This window comes from Haemorhous mexicanus, chromosome 15 (assembly GCF_027477595.1).
Source record: "Haemorhous mexicanus isolate bHaeMex1 chromosome 15, bHaeMex1.pri, whole genome shotgun sequence".
NCBI classification, from domain to species: domain Eukaryota; kingdom Metazoa; phylum Chordata; class Aves; order Passeriformes; family Fringillidae; genus Haemorhous; species Haemorhous mexicanus.
In genome coordinates, this window is record NC_082355.1 from 11541349 (window position 1) to 11561561 (window position 20213).

The window sequence follows — 20213 nt, forward strand, 5'->3', positions numbered from 1 at the left end:
CATTTTCAGAGTGCATTATGCCACTGAAATTATACCTTTTCTCTTCTCAGCATGCTTGAGATGAAATTACTGAGGACAAATAAAGAACAAAGTACCTGTCCCAAGGAAGCCACGCTAGGAGCTGATGGTGCCAAAATGGCAACAGACAAAGGTGGAATTCATCACTGTTTGTTAAACCACACATCTCTCCTCCTCACACAGTGCTGTACAGGTTGTACTGGCACAGAACCCAAATTAGGAAATCTGAATATGGAGATGATGAACAAGATGAAAAAGAGGGCACTTTGATAAGACCACCTTCTACTGATAGAGGAATATCCTCTCTGCAAGGGCCATGGTGCAAAACAGTCTCAGCTGAAGAGACAAAGGGGATGGAATGCACATTAGCTTTGATAAAAAGAAAAAAAAAAAAACAAAACCAAACCAGCTTTTACAATTCTAGCTGTCAGTGCCCCAAGTGTCATGTGTTTAGCTCTCCACTTGCTGTGTAATTGTTGGAAGTCACGTGCTGCCATGGTATCCTGCTGTGCTGAGCACCCCACTGCTGGGGACCAGCAGCTTCCTACCTGGCATCAAACACACTGGCCTCTAACCCAGAAAAGCCCTGTCTGGGCAGCTCCTGGAGCTCCACCATTTGTCCCGTGTGACCTGATTACAGCTTTGATCGATGGCCAGAGCAGCCATCTGCAAAGTACTCAAAGCTCCAGCAAAAGGCTGCTTTGATTTCCTTTCAGCGCCTTAAAAGTACTCATAAAGTCACCTTGAGCACACAAAGATGACTTCTCTTTCTCTTGTTGATGAGACTTCACAGATGATCTGATTAGAAAGTGTTTGGGACTGGGCTGCACTACCATGGGCAGGAATGATACTCTTCTGGCTCTGTTTGTGGCTTTTTCCACATCCTCTTACTGAATGGTGTGCTTTTACCTTTTAACCTAGTGTGCTTCTCTGGTGGTTTTGTCATGAAGCAGAAAAAAAAATTCTAATGGTTTCTGCTCTGAACACCTCAGGCTTTCACATAAATGAAATGTCCTGAAAACAATTATTTCTCATTCATCAGCAAAAATTCCCCCTGCCTGTCTGTGAGTGCTTTTCCCTGGTCAGTGCAGCCACATGGGGAGCTCACTGTCTGCCAAGGGCTTGGATGTGCTGCTTTAATGCCACACACCAAGGAAAGTGTTTCTGAGGAGAAACTCAGTTCATTCTTGTTTGCTCCACAGCAACAAAGAAATAGGAAAATAAACCCCAAAACCCACTGTCTCAAGGCAGATTCTGAATTTTACCTCAGTACAACATAAATATAGCCAGGCCTAACACATTATGAAACTAGATAAGAAGGAATTGAAGTACATTTTTGTCTTTATATGGCACCACTTAATTGAAATGGACAAAGGTCCAGATGTACCCCATGAATCTTGAATAACTGTGTTTAAGAACAGTCAAAAGAATCACAAAAGAATGATTTCTGTTAGGCTGAGGATGTGCAATATGATATTTTATTAGTTTATAGGAATATGAAGTATTCATCAAATTGTCTTGTACTTCTTATTGCCTTTGAGCTCTCACTAGTCTTATGGATGATTAGCTGAGACATTCCTCTCAACAGTTACAATTCCAGAGGGGCAGGAAACAGCAGAGAAATAAAATCATTCTCATGAATCATCAGAAACTCAGCAATACAAACTGCAGTGGCCGAGGCAGGGTGCAGAACAGACAGGTATTTACTGAGTCAAGTCAATATCCAAATAAAAAAGAAAAAACTCTGTTTCCTGCAAGTTGGGAAACTAAACAATGAATATAGGAAAACTGGTTTCCCTCTGGTATTATAACCCTGCTGTTCAGTATGCTCGAGAATAACAAAAGAAACGGAGAAGTAGAACAGCTCAGAGTTGCCCCCCTTGGACATGATAGCCCACAGGTTTAGAAGCATCTTAGGAAAACTGAATATTCAACAAGCTTCTGCTTTTAAAGTTCCTCCGAGTGTAACTAGCTATACGTGTTAAAAACCAGGATTTCATTCCTCAAAACTGATACTTTTTAAACTAATGGGAATAGTCCTCTCCTACACTTTCAGCATTTCACTAAGACTGCCCTTAAAATGCTGTCTCTTGAATTTTAATAGATTATATCACCCCCTCTACAGCATGTTTTATATTTTATATACAACCTTTCTGCACAATAATTTCTAAGTTGCAAATTAATCTATATTGATACAAATCTAGGTTAAGAAAAACTTGATATTGGCTATAAACGTCAGTAAACACTATGACATGAATAAAAAAAAATAGCCCAGGTATTTTAAGAAAGCATTCAACTCTGGCATCAGTAAGAGGATGAGGGGAGGAAGAGAAGAAGGAAGCAGAGAAAGAATAGAAGGACTTTGGAGACATTAACATGTATTGAAACAGAATAAAAATACCATTACAATTCAAATGACCTGACTTGACAATAACTTCTTTTTTAAACAATGCATAGCTGAATTGGATTTCACAGTAGCATTTTTTATAAGACTAACTAAGAAAAGACAATTAGTACAGATATGTAAAAGATGTGTAGGAAATTGTACTGGACTGAAAGGTCATGCTCAATACAGAGAATGACTGTAAGCAAAGCTCTTTCTTCTTGACATTAATATTCTTTAGTATTTGTATGCTGATGAAATTTCTAATGAAACAAAATCAGCAGGCATTGTCAGGAACAAGGATGATCAGAACAAATATAACAAGAACTGAATAACCTTGAGGACTGTAGCAATATTAAGAACACTGATTTATGTGAACAGTGTTATGAAATGCCAAGTCATGTGTTCTTAGCATTATGCAAAAAAATTCTTCAAAAAGCCAGCAAGAACCCACTGCTGGAAAATGAGTGAGGAAGGGAAAAACCTCACTGTACTTTTTGTTCCAGAAAAGATTCTCACCTGTGATATGCAGTTGTAAAGAAAGGCAGAGGTGGCTTTTTGAAGAAAGGCAGGATTAATGCCATAGTGTAATAGAAATTTCATCTGGGACACTGTTCATGGTACTAGTTATTCCCAAGGAAGAACTAATGCCAATTCTGCATTTCTCTTAACATACTCCTGCATGAGAAAGCTAAAAAAGACTGGAATGTTCAGTCTCATGAAATGAAGTCAAAGAGAAACTACAAGTGTTTTCATTAAATGTGTTATGAAGGTCCCGGTAGGCCAGAGAAGACACTGAATTAAAAAAAAAAAAAACGTAATTCCAAGCAGTGAGGATTAATTTCATGCCTTCATAAGGCACAAAAAGACCTGGGGTAGGAATTCATAGAATCTACAAGAAAACAATGGTGAAACAGCCATCCAAGAGGATCACAAGGGCAGGACACCAACCTTCTTCAGGCATGCAGCTTAAGCACGTTTTGGAAGTGATTATGACTTTAGCACCTGCACTGAATGACTTGGAAAGTCACTTTCAATCTTCTTCACCCTGCCCATCTACCTCCCAGCACTTGTGCCTTAAGTGATTCATGAAGAGTAGACACACAGGTTTTTATCAGGACAGAATGATGTTTATGAAGACCAATCATTTTCTGAGGCAGTGTGACAGTGCTTCAAAACACAGTTCAAGTGTTACTTGATCCACATCCTTTAGTGGACTTTATTATTGCAATGACAGGCTGGCTACACTTAGTATCCTGATTTAAATCCATTTTACCTTTGGGATGCTGAGAGAGAGCTCACAAATCCACAATGACCTCTGCTCCAGGCATCCCAGCTCCTATTGTAAATTCAACTTCTACCCTTTCTATGATGTAATGAGCACTGAGTTTTCATACCGAATGGAACAACAACTTTGAGCACTCAGTACCTCAGTTTTTAGGATTGTTTCTAGAAAGATAAGTGAACTGCATCAAACCTCTGCTCTAAATCAGATAAAAGGGAAATTTCAATTTACAAGTCCCACATTCTAATTTTGAATGAGAACAAGTGCTCTCATTAAAAAGCAGAGACACAATTTTCTGCTTTGCCCAAGGACTGACCAGACAGGTATTTCCTGGGAATGTTTTCCAAAGCAGGTTGTGAAAGGATGACAGGAGGGATATCTACTTTGTGAATCCCAATAAGACTTAGTCATCTCAGCAATGCAGAGAGATGGCAAGACCTTGCTGGCCATTTAAACAATGAGAAAGAAAGGATTTCCTCTGACTCTCCAGCTTCCCACCTTACACACACAATGGGAAAATAGAAAAATACCAGGCCCTTGCTACAAGAACAATTAAAAGACACTGTCACAGCAAAAATTTTCTCAATAAAAATCTCTGTAAGCCTGAATTATGCCAAGAGTTTTCTCACACATTATAATCAACCTAATATATATATACTACCTATATACTGGTTGCATAATAGCTGGCTGCAGGTATGAGACCCTGAATCAAATCCTATCAATGGAAATTGTACACAGAACTACAGAAAACCCCAAACAAACCAGATTTTATCCACTCTCAGTGCAAAGTCCACCACTGCATTTGCTGCTTGTGAATATCAGTACACAGAATTTTAAAGATAGTCTCAACTCTGCTGACTTATGCATAGAAATTATTTCAGGCAACAGTGTCACAAGAAGTTTAGCATATCTGTAAATTCCAATAAGATGAATGAAATTTGGACACAAATGTAAAACATATTCTTAAATGTTTTCTCAAACAGAAGTTCAGCCGTACTGAGTTCTTATCAGACTGTAGCAGAAATTAAACACAGAAATCCCACATATTTCACATAATACAGAACTTATTTTAAAAATACACATACTTGTGTACTATATATTAAAATGTTACATTACTCTTGGAAGTTTTTATATAACCTTAATTAGAGTGTTAGATAACTGCTTGAATATTGTCATTATAAAAGTGATAATGAATCTTTTTCAGGGAAAAGAGAGATTTTACTTCACAAGTTTTATCTACACAAGTTCAATAGACACCAGCCATTAAATCAGTAGATATAAACAGAATGTTTACATGCTTTGAAAGTTTAACTAGAGCACAGTGGTTAGGAAAAAACCCACAAAACACCTAAACACCTATTTAAATGACAGTTCTAACCTCTGGCCTTGACTTATAAATGGAAACAAGCTGCCACACAGTTCAGCAGTAAAGGAGGATAAAGAACTGATAATAATCCTTGTGCTCCTCACATGAACTCCAACAAGGCATTTGAATGAGACTTTTAAAGCTGTAAATTGTCTATAAAAACACAGAATAACTTTTGCTAATCCTTGTGCCACAAATTACCAATCCATCTGGAAAGCTATTTTTTTGCTTGTGTTTACAAGGATCTAAACATCATCAGACAGAAAGACAATTGGGTTAGTAGCATGTAAAAAAAACCCCAAAAAACCCTGAATACAAAACATGAAAAAGCCAGAACTCAACAGAAATGAAACTCCAAAGCAGTTGAGCACAGACTAAGTAGGATTTGCAGGAGTACTTACAGCTTTCAATCTCCAGCGTGCAGTTCTGCTCATCCAGCGGATATCTCCGCAGGTCCATCATGCAGGCAGCTGTTGTTGTAATTCTGGGAAGGAAGGGGAAGAGTTTGTTAATGTGCCTCCTTCCAAGCTTTCCTCCATCACACTGTGCTGAAAGAAGAAACTGTATTTTTGCATAGCTGATGCTCTGCCTGGTTTTGCCTGGCAGAGCATCAGCTATGTCTGGGGCTGGCTGGTAACCAGTGCTCTCCCAGCACAGCTTCCCCTCAACACAGGTGCCTTCTGCTGTGTGCTAAGCACAGGTGACTGGCCAAAGCACCTGGGGAACCTGCTTCCACACCATGGAAAAAAGGAGCAGCCATTTGTACAAGCTTTCTTCAAGCTGAAAGGCTGATCAAATGAATGAGCTCAAATTGTAAAATCCAAGATGATGATCTCCACAATGGGACCCAAGGTGGAGTCGATGGAGTACCTGCAGCACGTGCAGACACTAAGACATTACAGGATCAATGTCTCTCCTAGGTATTAATGAGAGTATGGGTGACCAACAGTTTTCTTCTCAAAATCCTGTGTCATGTATGAGGTTTACTACTGGCCTTTCATAGTAGATATTTAGAATGTTCAATAAGAGTTCAAAAACCTCTTGTATTTTCTTTGTTCTGATAAAAAGACTTCAGAGAACTCTTTAGTTTGACAGATCTTATTCCTTCTCCTTGAATACCTAAAAAAGTGTTCATTAGTGGCAGAAAATTTCAATTGCCTGGTCAAAATTCAATCAAAATTGACTTTAGCAACTATTTTGGACATTTAAGATTCTTCCTAAGTATGCTTACTGTCCTATCCTCTTGGTCTGTTGGAGAAAAGGAACACCTTTTGGCACCAAGTCCTTTCTTCATTCCATGTAGGTGTACATAGAATTGTTTTGGAAAGTATAATGTTTTTAATCAGTGTGTATTACCAGAGATGCTTCACAAGAAAGCTTTTTGGAGTGGCACAAAAGCAGAGGGAAAAAGGCTCCTTTGGTACTTCTCAGTGAAAGCCTTCTAGCATTTAACAAAATCAGACTGCTGAGGAATACATGTGAGTTGATAGCAAATGCAAATGGAGCAAGCAGCAGCACATATTGGTAAAAAAACCTCTTGGCAGTTAATACTTGGTTCATTTTTAATTTAAAGAAAAATCAAAGAAATTGCCCTGTTCCAGTATAAGACTGATTATTTTGGGGGCAAACTTCAAGAAAGCTATAGTGAGACCAGAAAAAAAAATTACAGCTCGTGTGTTTTGTTGGGTTATGTTTGGGTTTTTTGTGGGGAGGTTTGTTGTTTTGATTTCCTCAGTATTTCCATACTTGGCTACATATTACAGTCAGGATTTTACAAAAGTTTCAGTAGTTCACAGAGGAAAAGGCAGAGCAGAGACTTACAGCCAAGGTTAAGTGCACAAAAGAGTTATGGTAGAAGCTAACCTGGCTGACTACTAAGTTTTCTCAGAGCTTTCTCTGCACTAAACACTTCCTTCCAGAGTCCAACAGATCCAAGGGTTCCACACAGACATAACCCCCAGCCCATGCCACCCTCTGCAGAGTGTCTGTTCCCACTGATGGAGTGGAGAACTCACAATTTTCACACATTTCCAGAGGATTTTCGGTGCAAAAAACCAAGAGGGGCCAAAGGCTGCAGGCAGTTGGGATAAAAGCTCTGTAGGGAACACCAGGAATTCTTTAAAGGACACAATGCCCTGCACCTTACAAGAAAGTAAAGGGGAAAAAAGTGGCATGGTAAAGAAAATGATTTGTAGAGCAGGGATTTAATCAAGTCAAAACAGAAGTTTTGAATAATGTATTAAATTCAACTTGCTTGTTCCTTCCTATCCATAATGCAAATCCATTGAAATAAAATCAGCAGTCTGTCCTTTCCTCTCCTCTTACCTCCCTCATATTTTTAGCCTGGCTTCTCACATTAACAGTAAAGTAGAAAAAGTTCTCGATCATCTTCTTAATTAAATAAACAGCAAAACTACCTTTGGATAATTCTTAGTGGTTCCCAATTCATGGTGATTAGCTAAATCAATTTACCACAACAACAGAGTGCAAGAATTACCACCTTGGAACACTTTTAAAGGCAAGAGACATGACCCACACCTTTTCTGACAGAAGAAGGAACAGCACTTCATTTTAGAGTTTTGGGGACACTTGAAATGGGCCCAAAGCCTCTCCCCAGAGCAGAGCTCCTTCAATTTTCACAGCAGGATTAAAAATATTTTTATACAGCCTCTGCTAGTGCAAAAAATATAACATTGTCTTTTGCATAATGTAACCTTGAGAACAAACAGTGAAAAAGTGAAAGCTTTAAAAAAAAAAACAACAGAGTGACTCAAGGCACTGCAGTCATTAGGGATGATACACAACACAGGACTCAGAGAGGCACCACATGAAATCAAACACATCACAGAACTGTCTCTCTCATACACTCATCTTTTCATCTGTTGCTAAAGAAAGAGAAACCTTGTGATATTTTACGATTCCTAACAATGAAAATGAGTTTTCATCTTCCTCTTTTATGAACTATATTTTGAAGGTAGACTGATTATGAAGCACAAAAAAAAGCAAACCCTGAAGCACGACTAAAATGGCTAAATAAAGTAATATGAAGTAGACCTAGAGAAAACTTCTTGTGTTAAAACAAGCACAGCTAGACTGCAAAAAAATCTGCACCACAACTGACTTGCAGGGAAAGTAAAGTTTGCAATCAATAATTCAAAATAATTCAGATAAACTCCGAGAAAGATGAAAATCTGCTCACCTTGGAGGGTTTGGGATTCAACTAAGAGTCAGAAATTCTCACTACTTCCTTAAGAGGCCAAATGTGAAGGCCATAAAGAACTTTTTTTTAAACACTTCCAAACTTAAAGTGAGGCAGAAAATAATACACCTATTATAAAACTATCCCAGAAGTGCCAGTAGGTTTTATTTTTCAGTTCTATGCAGGGAGCAGTTTTTCAAAATCCTATAAATTTGGCTTTTCTGACAGGTTCAAATATGATTTGAAATCCAAAATAGCAACTTAAACAGTTCTGACATCACTAGTGAAGAAAAAAGAGCACTGGAAGACAGGAGAGCAATGCTAATGCCATGTGGAGATGGACAGAATCCAATTCCCTCTTGGAGCTGCAATGTCTTTGCAAAGCTGTGAAGAATAAGCAGTAAGAGAAACTGATCTCTGCCCTGGAAGGAAGCAGCCCTGACCTGTAATTTCAGGTTTACAGACGCACAGGAATGATGAGCAGGAGGGTGACAATTTCAGATAGCTCTCCTGAGCAGAGTGGTAATACAAGAACTCTGTCCCACCCTCCTCTCCTGTTCTAGCTCTAACAGATCATGATCCTGTGGACTCAAAGAGCTGAAGCCCAGGAGGAAAACAAAAAAACCAGACCAGTTCTTTCTCTAGATGTATGCACATATATCCTGCTGAAAGCAGAGTGAAATTCTGCCTCAGCTTTGTGTACCTGTAAGCTGACTGACTGCCCATTAACAGCACCAGGAGCAATGCAAAGAGCTCACAGGGACAACAGACTCAATCTGTTTATTGAGGACTTTATAAGAATTCTCTGTGTGTGGTGAAAGAGAGTCAGGAACTCTCTAAATTAGTTGCAGAAATAATTTACTGCAGCTAAACCCACTGTTCACCTTTGCTTCTTGGAAAAAGGTCTCGAGCATGACAGTTGGAAATACCTGTGACAGCAGCAGCCAGCAGAACCAATTTTAAATACCTGGAAATTCTGGGAACAAAACATCAGAGGGATAAATCTCTCTCCTGGATGATAACATTGGATTTAAACATTTGTCAAGGTTGATAGACATACTAACAGATCTACTTTTAAATAAAATAAATTTGTTGCTAATTAGAAATGTCACAGAATTTTTCTCCTGTTTATTCACAGAAAAGAAAAGATCATAGGTAAAGAGCTGGCTGTAGGAAACACCAAACAATAATGAGACTTGTAAAAATTCAACATTAAAAATTCAGCTACTGAATTTTTCAACTATAAATCAGCTATAAACTTTCAACTGTAAACAGCATATAGAGTCTCAGTGTAGTTTTAAAGGAAAAGAACAGTTTTTTATTGATGTTGATGTCTCTATTCGAGATGAAACAATATACACATGCTACCTAGAATCTGTAGTAGGCTCTCTTCTAACAGTACTCCTCAACATTTCCTGAGTATTCCAAACTAAGTGCCAACAGCTCACTTTTCTTCCATTTGGAAGCAATGACATGTAGATATTTCCCCCTTGATTCTGTAGCATGCAATCCTTAGACAGTAAGGTGTTCTCTGAAAGCACTAAGTATATTTGTCAAGGCTGAAAGGCATAACCATAATACAAGTTAAGAATATGAAGGATATTATACCAAAGATGTAATACAAGAGAGGAAAAACTTTTGCAGCTGACAAAACACAGGGAGTCAGAATTCACACAGCAACTTTGACCTCATTAAGTTTTGTTGCTGCTGAGTTATTGGTAAGAGAAGCATGCCAGATTTTTAAAGGAAACTAAAATCTATCTGCCTCTGATCTTTCTTGGGAAGATGTTCTGCATTTCTCTGCTGAGGTACAGCCTATTGTGCCATCTGCATGCCAGAAGGGAAGAGTCATAGAAAACCAGAGAATTGGGCTCTTATTTCATGGTAAAAGAAATCTATCACAGAAGAACCAGAATTTTACTGCAGGGTTCTGTTCCCTCTTCTGTTATATATGTAGCTCTATAAATTGTTCTTTAAGTGAAATAGCATTTCCTACTATCCTGTCACTGTGTCCAAAATTCAGCCATAGTACCATCACAATATAAGTCCTGGCAAAAAGCATGCATCACACAGCAGTAAAATCACCTGCTAAAATAACCTCAGCTTTAGACTGAATTCATTCAAACCTTTCTCTGAAGTAATAGGTTCTTCTCCAGAAAATAACACCTACATAAAATGGCAGAAAAGCTCAGAGGAGCACTTCATAATTTTAATATTTTATCACTGAGAAATGTATCCTTGTCTTTCAGTGTTCACTTCACTTCTCCCTTTCAAGAGGAATAAATAAAAGGAAGTATGCTAAAATACTCCAGGACTTACAGAAAATGAAACAACATGAGCATGATCAGTAGCATGAAACAAGAAATCTTGGAATAAAGAGTTACTACATCTCCTCCATTATCCAGAGTTTGCAGCCCTTTTGCTTTACTAACCATCACTGAAAATGTGAAAGTCTTACTTGCACATATTCCACAAAGCATGTTTCTTATTCTGGTTGGGAAAATTACATGCCTACTTCACTCAATGTCAGCATTGAAATAAAAAGTGCATTATTTCACATTCTTTCTCTTAAAAATTTATATCGTTTACATCCAAGTCACGCTGCATAAAATAAATCATATACAGAAAACATTTTTAAAGCAGTTGTTCTGATATTGCACCACATTAAATACAGAGTCTCAAACTAGGGAAGAGAGCTAGAACTTTTCAAGGGGACACATGAATGTAGTGGGTTTTTAATTAGTTCTCACCGCCTAAAATAACGCGCTTAGCTCTAACAAGTACATTGCACTGTAAATGCACCCTATACTAACAATTTCTACTGCTGACAAAACCTGCACCTCCCTCTGTTAGTGAGGAGCTTGTGCTCTGGATAATGAGCTCACACAGAAACTGCAGCCACTTGATTATGTTCTTAATCCATGGTTTCTGTGTATTTGATTTATCAGAGCTATTTGATGTACCAGACTCCAGCAAACTGAGTGGAAGGTGTTTTCACTCTTCTGGAGGAAAAAAGTTCTACTTGTGTTAAAAACTAATGTGAAAGTCAAAACAATTTTCAGTAAGAAGTTTTATGATTGCAGTTTATTTAGTAATTCTTACAGAAGCAGTAAGATAAGAGCTCCCATTCCTCTGGCTTTTGTGAGTCACACAGCTCATTTCCCACAGGCAAATGTCAATAGAAATCTTAATAAGCAGAATCACTCCCAGACCCAAAAAGGTGGGAAAATCAGCAAAAAACCCCATGGCACAGACCAGAAATTATTAAGTTTCTTTCAACAACCTTTACAATAAAGCAGTAACCCATGCAATTCTTACAAAACACTGAAACAAAAGAAAAATGAACCCTCCCTGCCCTAAAACAGGAGTCACACTTTAAAAACCATCAAACAGGAAGACAGTTAAGAGTCAGCATGAAGGTGAGCTGCACAAAGCATAATAGAATGCCAGACAGAGGTTATTACTATCTAGCTCAATTTTTATTAGAAATTTTTATCCAACACAGACTGGAGTGCAAAGACTTGCATTGCTTCTGTGTATGATTTCTATTAGACCATTTACTTTCTGTGCCTTTTCCCCCATTAGACAATCTACCATATACCTTCACATTTCTAGCAAAAAAAGGAAAGCTCACAAATATTTCCCCTTCTCTGCTCTGAAAGAACTTCACCAGAGCTAGTAATGAAGTGTTTGCTCACCTTTTCTTAGTATCTTCTTCTATTTTCTCTCTATAGACAACCTGACCTTCCCTAAAATGCATCAGAAACTATTTCAGTAGCATGTCAAAGTGACATGGTACACATAATCATGATTTGCTCACCACAACAGAGAATGAGTAAGGGAAAAATCCTCCTCCAAGCAGATCCACAACTACATCATTATGTGTTAGCCCTGCTGCCTTGCAGTTATCACCATTGCCCAAGATGTCTTGAGTGCCTCAGTTACTGAAACTTTCTAGAGAACACTTCACTAGGTCACCTCCTAATTTTTAAATTTTTTTTTTATTAATTTTTTGGTTCTGCTTTTCCTGCTGTCAAAGAGGATGTTGTGCTCCCATTCCTTACTCCTTGAATAGGTCTCAAAACAAACTGTCATTCACCAGATACTCAGTTTAGAAAAAACAGAGCCTGCCAAGTGATCTTCCAAAGTAAGAACCACAGATCTGTGTCCCAGGAAAGCACATCCTGAGCAACCTCACCCCCTGCAGCTGCAATGTGCTCTCTGCTTGCCACAAAGTGCTCTTGCAAAATGCATCTCCACACTTACTTCTGGTAAAACATCCTCTTTCATTCCCTGAGAGGTGAGCCACTATCAAACAGATGTAGAAAATAATTTTATTTTTTAAAAGAGTTCCCATGAGAGCTGGAAGCACATGCAGCTGCTAGGCTCATCAGAAGGAGAATGATGTAGCCAAAATCTCCCCTGTCCCCTTATGCATCTTGGAGGCTTAAAATAGTGCCACAAGCAAAAAAGTGAATGAGAAACTGTCCTGTTTTGTCCTGCTATTGCATAGGCTGATGAAATCTCCTGTAATCATTCAGTAAAATAACCCAAATATCCTTGTAACTGACTATTGTTGTAAGATCAGTATCTCTAGCTTTGCAAATAAATATTTCAGCTGATTTCTGATATTTAGGGCAGAGTAAGAGACACTTACCCAAATATGTAATTTTACCCTCCACACATCCTTTCAAATATCAATGGAATATCAACTGTCAATAAAGGCAGAAAACAAACAAATAACACACATGATTTTAAAGCTCCAAAGAATTTGAAAGCCCTCAGACTTCATGACTAGTATGCTAATGCATTAGACTACCATGGGCTAGATAAGCACACTGACACTAATAGCTCAGTTTGCTCTTAATTTTATTGAATGACCATTATTTGTAGTTAGTAGGTCATAATTCTTCATCCTCCTGTGGCAATAAGGGGGTGGGGATGGTGAAGTGCATGGGTAGGTTGTGATGTCCACAGCAGATTTTTTTATAACAAAAAATTCTGCATAAAAATGTGTGTGTCTGTGTATATAAATGAGACACATGAATGTATACATATATATAAAAATGAGATGTGTGCAGAACATATAATACATAATATATGTATTCCTGTATGCATATGTATTATATATATAATTTTATATATATATACACACATACATATCTGTATCTATCTCATTGCTACTAGTAAAATAGAAAGCAATATAAGGGTTATTGTATTTCAGTGAGAATAGACTGCCCATACTACATTTCTCTTGTATCCACAAAGCCAGAGCACATTTACTAATTACAAGCATGTTTGCACATCCTCACCTGATCAACATCTCCAGGGGCTGTGTAAAAGCTTTTAAAAGGAAACAATAAGAAACCAGCTTTCCCCCCTCTCCTGCCCCTTTCTTCTGACTGCAAAATTTGTGACTTGGTACCTTAAAAACCACATCTTTCAGGACTTAACTCAAATGAAAATGGTAACCCTGTTTTGAAATACTTAAAAGTATCTGTCTTCCTATAGACAGTGGGTCTCAAAGTCCATGAAAGCATGTTTTAAAAGGAAGAAAACAAAAATAGCTTTGAAACACAGAACAATTCAATCAACTGTGCAGGCATATCAGTAAACACTATTAATTCCATTTTGTGTTCTTTTTCATCATGACTGAAAAGCAACACAAATAGGTTCACACACACACACACACACACACATATATACATAACAACATAAATAACATATGCTCCTTAATTATACTTGATGAATGCTCTTTCGGACTTTTAGGGCTTATCCCTGCAGGTGTATTTTCCTTTTTTTGTAGCCAAATACCATTTTCTATCCCTGCCAAACAGGGCAACAAGGATTGGGTGTCGGTGATTGGGAAGTATCTCACCAAGTTTTTATCCTTGATTTTATACAAATCTTTATCACTAATAATTCCTGAACTGTACTTCACTACTGCATCACCCAAGTCAATTTTTAGATTTAACACAGAGAACAGAAGCTGACCACAATATTAATGTCACAAGACCCCAATTAATACCTAGCACTGATCTATAATTGCATTCCTACGAATTCAACTTTTTACCACTGTTTCTATCTAATTTTTAACATCATTTGATTTACTGATCCCTGTATCTGTTAAAATAAACAATACAACTGCTGTCAATAAACCTATCATCTTACCCCGAGTGGTTTTAGGTTTTGCTTTTTATTGCAAAAAGTCACCATCATATGACTGCAAAATCTAATAAGTATAATTGGACTGGATTATTCTGTATTCCCCACAGCTCTGATGTCAGCAGATCACACACACTGCACACAGAGACCATTGGCCAGTTTTAAAACTGTGTTTAATTCATGCCCTTAGGAGTGTCTATATGGCAGCACCAAGGGCCTATTTCCAGATATTGGAGTGGTACAACTGCCATAATACATAACGACCTGGAACATCACACAGAATTAAAAGAGGCACTGTGAAATTACAGAGAAGCCCTTGGGGAAGCTTTGAATGGTTCTTTCGCAGCAACTGTTATGTCCAGAGAGTAGTGATTGCTGAATAGTGTTGAGTTTTTCACTTAGGAATGAGAGCATTTTTCCCTAGAACAGGGAGAAATTTAGTGGGTCAACAGCACTCCAGGCAGTTATATACCAAGAATATGGAAAATAAAATTTAGTTTTGATACTGGTGTTAATGTTAAGGCTGCACCATATAGGCAGTACTTCACAAGCCCTGTTGCCCAGGTACAGGACTGCAAGAGCTGTGGGTCTAAGAGCATGACAGGCATCAGACACTGACACCTCCCAGAACTGCAGAGGGGGAGGATGAAGGCATTTTTAAGACAGAACAAATACTTTCAGTGTCAAAACCTCAGTTAAGAGTCAAATCTTTTAGTCCAATGTGGCTAATTACAGACTACTTTCAACTACTTTCCCCTCTTTTACTCCTCCTTACCTGCTTGCCATGATCTACAGAAAGGTCTACACTGAACTGCTAAGTGTGGGGGGCAGTATAAGAAAACAAAGAAGGACAAGCAACTCTGCTGCTAATTGCTTTTGAATTGCCTCTTTTTGCTTTAAATTATGTTTTATTTCCAGAAGATTTGTTTTGGTTGTATCAAGGATATCACATCAATTATTCTGTAGAATATACTCTTAACATTTTTTAAAAATAGGTATCATTTATCAATTAAAGGTTCAGTGTTTATATTTAATCCTGCAAATTACCTAAGCAGATGTCCATGTATACCAAACAGGACACCAAGTCCTGCACAGACTAAGTAAGATCTGACAAACAGAGACAGTACAAATACAAATAGTGGGTATTCCAGAACAACATTTTCAATTTATAGAAGAGAAATCCCTCACTTAAAATGAGAACCAGAATTCTTAAAAATGGCTATAATTTCTATAATTTATCTGAGAATTTGTATTAAATTATTACCTATAAAGCACAGATGAAAGAGACATATATATCATCCTCTATGTGCACACTAAGAATTTACACTAGGGATCTAAAGCTACAGATCCTCACCCCTCACTTGAGCCCCGTGTGTCCAGAGTGCCAGTGGGACAACTGTCAGCTATCAATTATCCTGCCCAATTATCAGCTGGATCTGAGGCTGTTGAAGGTGTCTTGACCAACTCACCTGTTTGCATTGCTGTTATATACCTGAGCTCAACAACTACTCCCATGTGAACAGCATTTAATTGAGGAAATGAATAAAGATTTAGGAGATATTTTTAGGCCTAATTCACAGCAAATAAGTTTCAAATTACACATTTCTATTATCATCAAATGACTTTAGGTAAGGCTCCTGTAGAGAGGGGAAAAGAAAAAGACAAGAAAAACACCTACAGAGGATTTTTATATAAAATGCTGTAATGGGGAGTTGGGAAAATAAGATCCTCCTTATTCTTATAAATGCTTTAGGATAGATCTGACATGATCAAAATATGAACAAGCTTATTCTGCTCATTTTATTCTTAAACATTGCTATTTTTCCTGCTCAGGCTAATCTGCAAGTGGAGATCTGTGGGGAAAACCCATTTTGCAGCTATTTCTGATCCTACTTCCTCTTTTCTCTTCTGACAGATAGGTCTGACATGGCCCAGCCAGTACAATTCTTTTTTATATTGACAATGAAAAAATATATTACTTAGAATTGCCTTCTATCACATTCCAGATGTCATATCTGGCCTCAGCACTCTCCTCATCTATTTTGCTAGGCTTGTATTGCCCATTTCATATCTGATCCATGTGGAACACCAAATACTCTTATTGCTTTAATATATTATTAAAGCAGTAGGAATATTATTTTGAGAATGGGAGGCCATGTTGTTCTTGAACATTTCAAAATCTGTACCTACATCAATTCAACTCAGCTTGAGCTAAGAGTTTATTGGATGTGTGAGAGAAGCATAAAAATGAGTCAAACCTAATGACTAAAATTAACAAGGCATCTAAGTTAACTTCAGCCATCCTTCTGGAAACCAATTCCCAAGGGCTACATCTCCTCCTGTGCCAAAATTAGGATGCTCAGTCACGACCTTTCTCTTCCTCAGCCTAATTTCAGAACATTTGTATCTTTGTTCCAAACAGAAACAGGAAAACCACCCAAAACACTTCTGACATATCAGCTGCATCATACTGGCAAGAACTGAAAGCTTGATGAGCTATGTAACACATTGAATGCTGGAAGTCTAAACAGAAAATCTGGACAGGGAATATTCAGTTGGTCCTGTCCTGTTTATAAAAAAGGATCTTTGAAAATTCTCAGTAAGTAGCCAGAACACTAATCCATACACGGCAAAAAAAATCCCCAAACACACACACAGTTCCCTCTTCATGACCATATTTTCCTGCAAAAAATGCTTTTAAATAAATTAAATCTGTATTCCCTTAAGACAAGCTTCAGAAATCTTACCAAGATTCCTTCTTTTCCATTCTAAAGCTAGCTAGATCCATCAGTTTCTGTAGTCCAAGTTATTTGCATTTATGATCAATAAAGCCATCAGATTTGGAAGATAGGTGACTGACCTGCCAAGCAGCCCAGGATGATGCTGTGCACAATCCCATTAGCAGAGAGGGTGTGACCTGGGGCAGATTAGAATCAGTTGAACTCAGACTCTCTCTGACACCCTCAGTCTCAAAGAGAGTCTGAGTTCAACTGATTCTAATCAGAGTTTAATCAGGTCTTGGCTTCCCATAGACTTACACAGACAGTGGGGATCCCTTTTAACTTTCTGTGCAGAGCTGCATTTTAATGCTTCACACTGCACTGAAAGTTGAATCAATACATGGGCTACATAGGAAGGATTTCTTTGTAGTGTGTACTTTTATAATTTAATTTAGAACTCCCATTGCTTTTTCTGTTACCTTGTCTATACATGAACCTTCTTTTCTCCACAAAACAATTTAAAACTCGTTCACATTTGAGGTAGATGAAAATTCAGATGGAAAATGGCAGTCCTACCCAACACAGAAAACATACATCTGATGAGAAATTTAATGTTTCTCTCAGATATGTCAGATCTGTCTGGGACCCATTCCTTCAATTTAGGGAATTTTTAAAGTGATCATTTTGCTATAGAAACTGCACCTTTTTCTTTTTCTTTTTTTTAACCAATCTCTACAATTACTCCTATACTTTACTTAAAAATCTTTCATACATCAACAACAGGACAACACATGCTGCAACTCATCAAATTCAGAGCCTTGGGAAGCATTTACTTGATTAAATGCACAGGTGCTTTGAGGCGACCGCAAACACTGGCACAAAGCAAAAGCACCACTGGCACAGCAGGTTGAGCACAGAGCCATCCCTGAGTCACAGCACAGGGGTTGGTGGCTGCTGGGTCCCCTCTACACATCCCCAGCACTCCTGAGCCCAGGCATGTGAGCAATGACCTACCCACAGCCATCAGCAAAACCTACAGAACCACAGAATCACAGATATGTCAGCACTGCTGTCACTTACCATGGCAAAAAGCCAAGACCTTTTAACTTTGTTAATGTTCAAGGATAACACCAGCACAGTAACGAAACCACCCCTCCCTCCAAGAAGCACTGCTCATGGGAAATATGCTGGAAGAGCTTTTTAAAAATAACTGCTCAGCAGCAGAGCCTTAGCAGAGATGAGGACTTCAAGCTGGTGCTGCCGGTGATATGGGGTCAGAAGGAGAGGACACTGTGTAACAAAACACACACACTTTTATGGGCAAGCAGGTTTCCCAGGAGACAAACACAGGATGATACATGAAAATTATCTGTGCCACGTTTTAAATGGGTAAGACAATTCTCTATAAGTCAGTTCAGCATTTTTGTCATTTCCCAGTACACCTTCTCAAGTATGTAGTTAAATGCTGTGTTAGGAGAAACATCCATCTGTTTGGGTTTTGTTGGGTTCATGTGGGGTTCTTTAATTGTCACAACTTATCAGAATTTTTGATACAAATTTACTTTCAGATATTTCAAACCTTGGCCAGAATTCATCACTACTATCATGCATTACCCATGTTCATTTAACCTAACCTGCTAGAGCCAGGGACTGCAAAACCTCTCAGGTGGTAAATCTCATTTCTAACCAGAGACCAGAAATTTAGTGAACAATTTCAGCAGTTTAATAACTCTCCTGTTAAGGTTAAATGTTTTTCTCCTGCTGCCCCCTCCAAGCTGACAAAAGAGAAGAGCAACCACATGAACATAAGTACTGAATTACAGAAATAACTCTTACGAATTTAGATGGGAGTCTGTTTATATTGTGACCCACATTTTATAGAGACAAAGAAACTGAGGCAATAACCAGCTTGCTCAAAATGGCCCCACTTTACAGAATTTTTAACAGTCACCATCTCAAATTTTTAATGCTGAAAGTATTACAAGTTTGACTGTGGTGCAGTGGATCTGCCTCAGCTTTCCATTTACTCCAAGGCTTCCTCTACCCACAGATTCGAACAGGACTGCAGTGCCTTAGAAGGGTATTAATGATTTCTCTGTTCTTGGAATAGCAGAGACACTCACAATACCAGCACTTCACTCAGAGAGCAAACTGTACATTATGCAAAGCCTTTGCATTTTCTGTGTTAAGTAACAGAAACCATGCTCTGGGTCAAGCCTAAAACTCTGTATGGAGGAAAAGCAGGTTCTTTTGAGGTTCTTTCTAGGTCACTTCTTCAATCACATTTCTGTTTATATCTTGGAAACCTTGACACCTGCCAGACACAGCCCGGAGTCCCTCTCTCTCAGCATCACTTCTTTGTGTCACTCCCAAAGGCTCACCATCGCCCTGCCCCTGCATGCACCTCCAGGTGGAGGGGAATTCATCCCTGTGTGGCCAGAGACAGCAAATAGGTACTTGCTAAGGAGACACCTGTGCTACAATTCTCATTGCTAGAAAAAACTGTAGCTTTTAAAAAGTAATTATAAACTTCCTTTAAACACAGCACAGGATCTTTCCTAAACAAACAAACAAAAGCAAAATAGACCAAACCAAACTGCCCTAGCATTTGCAAACAATGTTGAGGTACACAAGAAAGCAAGCCTTTAAATTATAATTAAAATATATAAAATCTGTGACTTCTTTGGAGAACAACAGAAAATGTCTGAACACAGAAATGCCAACACTATTGTGTGAAAGAAGCAATAATAGAAAATCTGGGGAGCAGAATGGCCATGAAAGACAGATGAAATCAAAGAAGAAATAAAATTTTAAGGAATTTTCTTCATTAGCAGTGCCTTAATTATTCCTGTTGTTTCTGGCAAGCCATAAAAACAAATAAATGCATGAGTAGAAAAGAAAAGCAAAACAATAAAGCAGTAAAAGCATTTCTTTTTTACCTGTCACATACAAATTAGGCTCGAATTCTAGAAATTAAAAAAAGAAATGCTTTTAGTGAAACTTCAATATCTGGAAATCCTGACTTAAGTTCTGGCAAGTTCACAGACTGAAGAGTCTGAGAATCTCTTGAACACATA

The 20213-nt window shown here is 38.1% G+C and overlaps 1 protein-coding gene across 4 annotated transcripts in view; it reads right to left on the reverse strand.

Annotated features, from left to right (window-relative positions):
- Positions 1-20213, reverse strand: part of GABRB2 (gamma-aminobutyric acid type A receptor subunit beta2) — a 144428-nt gene that overhangs the window by 62238 nt on the left and 61977 nt on the right. For all 4 annotated transcript variants that reach the window (XM_059859810.1, XM_059859811.1, XM_059859809.1 and 1 more), the window contains one exon: positions 5454-5536. In XM_059859810.1, coding sequence (XP_059715793.1) covers positions 5454-5536 — 83 coding nt within the window. The remainder of the gene's footprint in view (positions 1-5453; positions 5537-20213) is intronic.